Source organism: Pholcus phalangioides, unplaced genomic scaffold (assembly GCF_987345545.1).
Source record: "Pholcus phalangioides strain wild (caught in Gottingen) unplaced genomic scaffold, Ppha-v1.0 ptg000028l_1, whole genome shotgun sequence".
Taxonomy (NCBI): Eukaryota; Metazoa; Arthropoda; class Arachnida; order Araneae; family Pholcidae; genus Pholcus; species Pholcus phalangioides.
The window spans coordinates 10,625,014-10,633,233 of record NW_028301618.1 but is presented as its reverse complement, the minus strand read 5'-3'; the positions used below and the strand labels follow the sequence as shown (position 1 = coordinate 10,633,233).

At 37.9% G+C, this 8,220-nt stretch overlaps 2 protein-coding genes across 2 annotated transcripts; both read left to right on the top strand.

Annotated features, from left to right (window-relative positions):
• The first annotated feature begins 2,198 nt into the window (after window positions 1-2,198).
• On the top strand, window positions 2,199-5,112 carry LOC149067950 (uncharacterized). The gene is made up of 2 exons (XM_089252243.1): window positions 2,199-3,909; window positions 4,159-5,112. The coding sequence occupies exons 1-2, from the start codon at window positions 3,481-3,483 to the stop codon at window positions 4,648-4,650; spliced, it is 921 nt and encodes a 306-aa protein (XP_089108369.1). The 5' UTR covers window positions 2,199-3,480; the 3' UTR covers window positions 4,651-5,112.
• A 613-nt stretch (window positions 5,113-5,725) lies between these two features.
• Window positions 5,726-6,244, top strand: LOC149067949 (uncharacterized). The gene has a single exon (XM_089252129.1). The coding sequence runs from the start codon at window positions 5,726-5,728 to the stop codon at window positions 6,242-6,244; it is 519 nt and encodes a 172-aa protein (XP_089108255.1).
• Window positions 6,245-8,220: the final 1,976 nt, after the last annotated feature.

The window sequence follows — 8,220 nt, the reverse complement described above, 5'->3', positions numbered from 1 at the left end:
GTTTTTCAGCATCGGAAGAGTGCAGAAAGAAAAATGAGACAGTTGATGAATTTGAAGCAGTTACATTGACATGTGTTTGGTTTGAAGCAGTTCTTTGACGTTTTGGTGCATTTTGATTTTTTCCCATATTTGAATGGGTATGGTTCCACTCCCACCCACCATGCCCACCATGGAGCCCTACAAGGGGACGCGCACACGTAACCGGTGAAGGTTAGTAGCAACGTCAGGTTAGGTGGGAGCTATACACCACCAAAGCAGGCGAGCAGACGCGTTCAAGATCCAAGATCGTCGTGAAGCAGCACCAACAAACCTCAACGACGTCCGGCAGGCCCGGCCCCTCTACCTGCCCAGTAGTGTAACCCCTTCAGCCACCGAGGCGACCACAGCCGATTGACCTGGACGGGGCTAATCCAAGCCTCCCGTTTCGGCTGAATCCGAGGCCAAAGCTAGCACATCAGGCTAACCAGGATCCCCATCTCCAGCCTTACGGGTCTCCACGCACGGCAAACACGCAGGTAGACAGCGTCCCAGACAGAGCATACGCTAGAAGCAACGCCCCGTCTGGGAGGACCCCTCCCCGCCTAAGCGGGGTCCACAATGAGGGGTTGGACACAAGACATAAACATGTACAGGACAAAACAAGACGCAAGACAAGTACTGTAAGAAGTGTAGAAAAAAAACATGTAATCTTGGCTATTGAAAGTGAAGGATATGAGCACAAATAAGCGATGACAATGACGCGTGATAGATTTAGCATTACCCAGGGTGCACCACGAGGAGGCCTATCACATTACACCCCGTATCGCCTATCGTGGTGTATCACGTATGTATTGCGGTGCATCGAGTATTCTGTTGTATTGATGGCAGTGCATTGCTTATCGAAATCAGAATGGGAAACTGGCAATGAATAACCATTTCGCAGGCATTTGCAGTGCCTGAGGAATATTTTGCTTTATAATTAAAGAAGATGTGACGAGTAGTTAGCTCCATTGGAGGAGTCGGGGCTTTGCCCACCTAGTAATATATAAAAGTTTTATTGTGGAAAGAATGCAGCACAACATTTTATTGATATCATAACGAAGGCACCAAAAATTTTACTAAAAAAAGTGAAAATGTATCATCTTGAGGAGAATGATGATTACAAATACTTTCCATACTCCTATTTCAATAGCATAAAGTTACTAGAAGATAAAAATTTACCTGATAAAATTTTTCATAATTTACTAACAGGACAATCAATAACTGACTGATTATTATTACGCAAAAAAAAGTTTGGGAATCATTTAACTGCTCAACTTTTCATGATTACTTAAAAATCTATCAAATAACAGAAGTTGTATTACTAGCAGACGTTTTTCTTAATTTCCGCTCTGCAGTGCTATCTTCTTTCGAGAATTGGATGTAATACAGTTTTTATCCCTTCCCCAGTTGACATGGAGCGCGGTGGTAAAACATTATTCTGTCAGACTGGAGCTCTTTACCAATGTTAATGTGTTTAATTTTATTGAAAGAGGTATTAGAGGTGGAGATTGTTTTACAGGTCATAGATACTTTCAAGCAAATAAGTATACAGAAATTTAATTGCAAAGAAAAAAAACGTTTTTATATTAAACTTAGATGTAAATGGTTTATACAGTAAATATTTAACAGAAAAATTACCTCTCAGAATATCGGTTTCTAAAAAAATCCGAAATTGATCAATTCAATGTTTTATCGGTGAGTGATAATTCCGATTATGGATACATTTTGGAAGTTGACTTATTTTATCCTGTGAATTATCATGAGTTACATGATAATTATCCATTGGCTGTCGATCATTTAGAAATCACAGAAAACATGTTATCACCATATCGGTTATGGTTAAAAAAATTAACATTAAACTGCCTGAAACAAAAAAACTCATTCCAAAATTTTAATGAAAAAAAAATTATATTGGTTATTACCGTAATTTGAAATATTTAAAAAAAGGAATATGATCTCACTAAAATTCATAATATTTTAGGTTTCCATCAGGTAGAATGAAGTGATATATTAACACGAACAGTGAAAATAAAACTGCTAAAACTGAATAAGTATGGCTAACGAATACTTGTCTTATTAATGTCTCAAGGCGTAAGAGACTGCATGTTGTAGACCTGAACCCTCTAAAGCCGCTTTGATGTTTACACATCTTTTTTTCTTTTTCTTTTTTTGAGGAATCCACATTCTCTTTAAAACAGTTGATTTGTGAAGCGTTAATTCAGTTCGTTTTCACCCCACGGGTTCGTCGACGAATCTCAGTTTTTTTTGTAATTAAGATAGCTATTCCAGTATGAAAAACTGGCAATCATTTTAACTACAGAGAAAAAAGTTCTTATCGTTGAAATCCTTTAAAATGGCGAGTTTTCTTTCCGTTCGTTTAGTACTACTTTGTTATTGAGACCGATGATGGAGCAAGTTTTGACTCGTTTTTTTTCCCTATATGAAATACAAGTTTTATCAAAATTGGATAGATTTCTAATGGAACTTATGTTTATTTTAGATTGTATCTTGTGTTGTTCGGGCGATGAGGCTACGTTCAGCTACACGACGGGCGATGAGGCTATCTTGAGCTGCACAACGAAAGCTTTCAACGATATGGTAACTGAAGAGTACAACAATATGCTAATGAAAGAGCTTGCGGTGACAAAAAAAAAAAAAAAATCACATGATAAACGGTATTTTGCATATGAAATCAAGTAAAGTTAAATTTGATACATCTTCAAATGTGAATATATGTTTTGTTTCGATTTTAGGTCATGCTTGTGGGCACCGTGCAAGAAAAAAACGATGCGGTATTTGTGGCGACGGCACGAGAGAAAAACTATACAAGTGCGAAACACAACTCGCAAGTAAAAAAAGTTTAACCTATCACAGAATGAAGCACTCGGGTGAAAGACCACATAAATGTGTGATTTGTGATAAAAATTTCATTAACTGCAATACTCTGATTCAGCACGAAATTGTTCACACTGACGAAAGACCGTTCAAGCGCATTATTTGTTTCAAAACCTACAAGAGAAACAATAACTTGAAAAAAGATGTACGTAATATCCATCATATTTGTTAATAAAGGATTTACGCATACTTCTTGGTCGGTTATTTTCGAGCCGTTTGTTTTGGAACCGTTGAATTAAAGCTGTGTTTTCGGGTCAGATGCAATTCTTTTAGGGGTGTTTCAAAAAATGGTTTTTTTTTAATGAGATGTTTCAAAAAATGCGTGGTCAGAAGAAATTTTTTGGGATGTTTCAAAGAATTCGGGGTCAGAAGAAACAAGGATTTTCTTTAATGACATGGGATGTTTCAAAAAATGCGGGGTTTGTGTTTATGACGTCACAGTTGCTTGACTGATTGGATGTAGAATGTCAGAATTTCTAAGCGCAATATATACTCATTCCTTGCGGTTTTCTTGCAATTGGAGTAATACCATTATTCAGCATACATACTTCTATTTTTCTGAACATGTCAACTCGTCGACCATCTGTCTGCGCGGTTCGCCGAGATGACTGCGTCAGCGACGATTACGTAATCTTCGATATCGTTTCGGACGCAGGTTGGATTTTAAAATTCCGTGTGTCTTCATACAACCTGCCTCACAAAGTCACTTATTACATTTCGGAGGATTGTGCGACAGAATTGTGCTTTCTGAATCCAGAGAACGATTCTGCGAATTACGTGAGGACCAAGTTTTTTGAGGATCATCAGCCAGTTTTCGCAAAAACCGGATTACGTCTGCACGTATTGGATGCAGTTCTGTCAAGTGACGACCCCGTTTCATTGAAACCTTGCTCGTGGTCTTTGCTTTTCGTCATTTTCCTGTTTGAATGCCGTTGGTGCAAGACGTCCGTCATGACCGATGCTAGTCCTCCAGCAAAGAGAATGAGATCAGAGGTAAGTTATTTTGCATACTGTGTTTATTTTAGCTTTAAAAAATATATATATAACAAATAATTTAATTTTAATAATTTGTGATATAATTATTTAATATTATGAAAACGTTAAGATTTACTTAATATTTAATATACGTTAAGTTTAGAATATTGTAATAGATATTTTTCTGTCTCGTAGGGTTTCATCTCGCATTTAGCAACTATCGTATTTTTTCACGCTCTAACATGATTTCTTTTTTATATTTTTCAGGCTGACCAAGAAAAAATGGCGCTACCAGTTCATTTTTATTCGCTAGGAGACTCCGTAATGGCAAACGTCTGCACCTACAAAGGAAAGATTTTAGTGCACGTCCGAAAATTCAACTGGTACAACGGTCGCTGGCATCCTACTGATCTTGGTATAGCTATGAACCAGGAAGCGTTCAGTTCTTTTTTGGCATCTTCGTACAAGGTCACCTACGAGCTGGATTTCGCTACTGCAGTGGCTTACGTGAATTCTTCGAACAGCATCCAAGCAACGGTCAACCCTGCAGGAAAGACGGTCACGCTCAACAAAGAAACTACCTACAAAAGTTTGACAAAGAAGACATCTATCGAGTTGAGCAAAACTCAGTGGGAGAATTTGATGGAACAAGTGCCGCACATTCAATTGAGTGTAGAATGTTTCAAGTTGGACGATATGGACAATATGTGTGTTTCGACAACCCTCGAGAGCCAACCATGCCAGAACAGGAGTCCATGAAGGAGTGTCTCCATACTGCATTTCGTACGCACATCGTGAAGAAAGGGGACTTGAAGCCGGAGAGGTATATTGAAAAAACAAACTATCTTAACTCTCTCCCGGAATTTGTGAGTGCTGTGCAGTTCGTTCGTATTTATGATGTTATAGACGAATTTATTTCAGCTTTACCACAAACCAATGGTAATCCGAGTTTGTTAAACCTAGTGAGTCGCGATTTCATGAAGTCTATAAAATTCACTGATATTGTTATGGACGCAAAACGTCGCCTGGTTGATTAATTTGTATCTGTTAGAAGTATGTGAAATAAATCCATTGAATTAAATTTTTGTGTTCGTATTTTATTTATATTTTTTGAGTGTTTTTACTATTTATTTAAGTGTAACTCAACAAAAGTTTCATTATACTTATGGATGGCGTTAAGGCAGTTTCATTCGGTCCAGTAACCGTTTTTGAAGTTGAAAGTTATTGCAGGCGCGGGTTCTGGGCTGAGGACGCTGCGAGATTTAAGTACAGAGTTTTAGAATTTGAAAAGATCTGGATAAATACTGTGAAATGGAAAAATATACAGATCCAACAGAACCAGGTAGTTTTGGAGGAATAAATTCTTTGCATCGAAATTTAAAAGAACAAGGTTATAACGTTTCGCAAAATGAAGTTAGAAAATGGTTAGATGGTAATGAAGCTTATACATTACATAAGCCAGCGCGGAAGAATTTTCGCAGGAATCGTGTAATTGTTGGTGGTATAAATGAACAGTTCCAGGCAGACTTGGTAGACATGCAATCTCTGAAAAAAGAGAATAATTCGTATAAGTATATTCTTACCTGCATCGACGTGTTGTCAAAATATGCTTGGGCTATCCCTCTGAAAGACAAAACTGGAGAAGAGGTAACTAAAGCATTTAAAAAAATATTCAGACAGAATTTGTCAAAACTTGCAAAGTGACAAAGGAACAGAATTCCAAAACAGGGTAGTACAAAGATATTTTAAATCAAAAAACGTGAATTTTTTCACTAGTGAAAGCGAGAAGAAAGCTTCAGTCGTGGAAAGGTTCAACAGAACGTTGAAACAGAAAATGTTCAAATATTTCACGTTCAAAAATACTCATAGATACATCGATGTTTTGGATCATTTGATCAAGAGTTATAATAACACTTGGCATCGTAGTATCAAAATGAAACCCATCATGGTGACAGAGAAAAATCAGTCTCGGGTATGGCAAGAATTATACAAAGACATCCTTGGTGAGAAAAATATAAAATTCAAGTTTTCTGTCGGTGACACTGTTCGAATAAGTCGATCAAAGATGATTTTTGAAAAGGGTTATGAACATAACTGGACTCGCGAAATATTTACTATAAAGCAAAGAATAGGCAGAGATCCCCCTGTTTACAAGATAGATGATGCTGATGGAGAACCTATAAAAGGAACTTTCTACGAGCACGAGTTGCAAAAAGTGATACCTAGTGAATATTACCAGGTTGAGAAGATCTTGAAAAAGCGTAAAGTTAAAGGGAAAATCGAATACTTTGTGAAATTCAGAGGTTACCCCAATAAATTCAACGCCTGGGTCCGAGAGTTAAAAAGGATATAAAAAGACAGTAACCATAACTTGTGACTCATTAGGAAAAATGTCTTTCTTCCTAACACTTCCTAGCGATAGCTCAGCTGCGTACTACCCAGGTAACACGATATCTCATTACATTACCCAACTGCCAAAACCGATTCATTTGTCCGGAGATTGGGAATGTGGACTATCTGAAATAATTTACCCTCATTGCTGGTACAACGTGACGGAAGACTGCAATCTTATTGGATTTGACTTGGGTGATGGTGAACTGCAAGGACGACATATTCCAGCTGGGAATTATGAAACGGTGCCCGATCTAATAAAAGGTATTGAAATTGAATCTTTCAAAAACAGAATTACATTCCACTACAACCACAGCTCCAAGAAAGTAAAAATTATCCTGAACGATGGGGCAAGATTAATTTTGAACACTGGTATTGCTGAACTATTAGGTTTTGAGCCCACACTTCTAAAAGAAACTACAGAGAGTCCTTTCGTAGCAGACACAAATGTATTTTATCCTGTTTTGTACATTTACACCGATATAATAGAACCACAAGTGGTGGGTGACGTTCAAGCACCCCTCCTACGCGTAGTAAGAGTTAAAGGAAGAGACAACGAAATAGTTAGTGCATACTATGACCGACCACACTACTTTCCTCTTTCTCGACGAGTATTTCAAACCATCGAAATGGAGATAAGATCAAGTTCTGGTAAACGCATACCTTTCAACAGAGGTAAAGCCATTGCAGTATTGCATTTTCGCATTAGACAAATACTATAAAACTGTTAAATATACAAGTTCAAGATCATTTTCGAGTGAGATACGAAACTGTAAAGATGAAGGTTCCATATCACTGCTGTACAAAATCGTTCGAATATTATTTGGAGCAAGCAGGAAGAGGATTACCATACTATTCTGGAGTTACGTTGCAGCGAGGAAATGGATTAGGCAATATATTCGGGAGTTTATTCAGAGTCGCGTTACCATTTTTGAAGCAAGGAGCCAGAACTGTTGGAAAACAAGTACTAAGATCTGGAGCGGACATTGTGGGTGACGTAATCAAAGGGGATAAAATAAAAGTTGCTGCCAAGCGTCGTCTCAAGGAAGCTGGAAAGATCTTGGCCGATAAAGCACTGAACAAGACAAAAACCATGTTTGGTGAAGGCCATAAAAGGAAGCGTCGAAAGGCTCAACGCGTCATTTTTGCAAAGAAACCCAAACGGAGTACACGTGACATATTCGATTCGTGATGACTTACCGACTCAAAGATTCCCCTGAACTTGTGAAGTCCGAGCTAAATTTATTTTCTTTACCTGGCACGCAAACAGTAATAGAAGGTGGCAAATGGGTAACTTATCACCCAATAGCAAATGTATCAGATGGAGGTCCCATAGAATTTTACATTTCTGGCAGTGGAGAAGAATACTTGGATCTCACACAAACCCTGTTGTACGTCAAGGCCAAAGTGGTGAAAGGAGATGGAAAATTTTTGCCCAAAGAAGACAAATTTTGAGGACGGTGAAAGAAATGACCATTGAATATTTATTATCTGTCATCTTGAAAGTTTTACAGGTAAAACATTTTTCCGCCCAATCTCATTTTGAGTTTAATAATATATATTGAACAAATATTTATTTATTTATTTTTCGGTTGCTTATGAATTAATTCTCATTCATTTTGTTCCATAGAGCAAAGACAAAATTCCCATGGATGACCCAACGCTGAGGATAGAAGTTATTACGGTTCGTGTTCCAGATGGAGGTGGAAAGAGAAAGCTTGTTAACATCTCGGTGGATCGATTGAAAAAGAGGTCTATAGTTTCTATTCCAATAGATGAATCGAATCTATGCTGCGCTCGTGCCATCATTGTTGGAAAAGCGTACTTGGAAGAAGATCCCAAATTGAACACTATTAGAGATGGTAGAAAGCCTATGCAGAGAACTATGGCTGAAGAGCTGCATGTCAGCGCGGGTGTTCCTCTAGGTCCCTGTGGACT

Coding starts and splice junctions, on each gene's coding strand:
- LOC149067950 (XM_089252243.1), top strand. CDS start 3,481: ATGTCAACTCGTCGACCATCTGTCTGCGCGGTTCGCCGAGATGACTGC. Junction 3,910..4,158: donor CAAAGAGAATGAGATCAGAG/GTAAGTTATTTT, acceptor TATATTTTTCAG/GCTGACCAAGAAAAAATGGC.
- LOC149067949 (XM_089252129.1), top strand. CDS start 5,726: ATGTTCAAATATTTCACGTTCAAAAATACTCATAGATACATCGATGTT.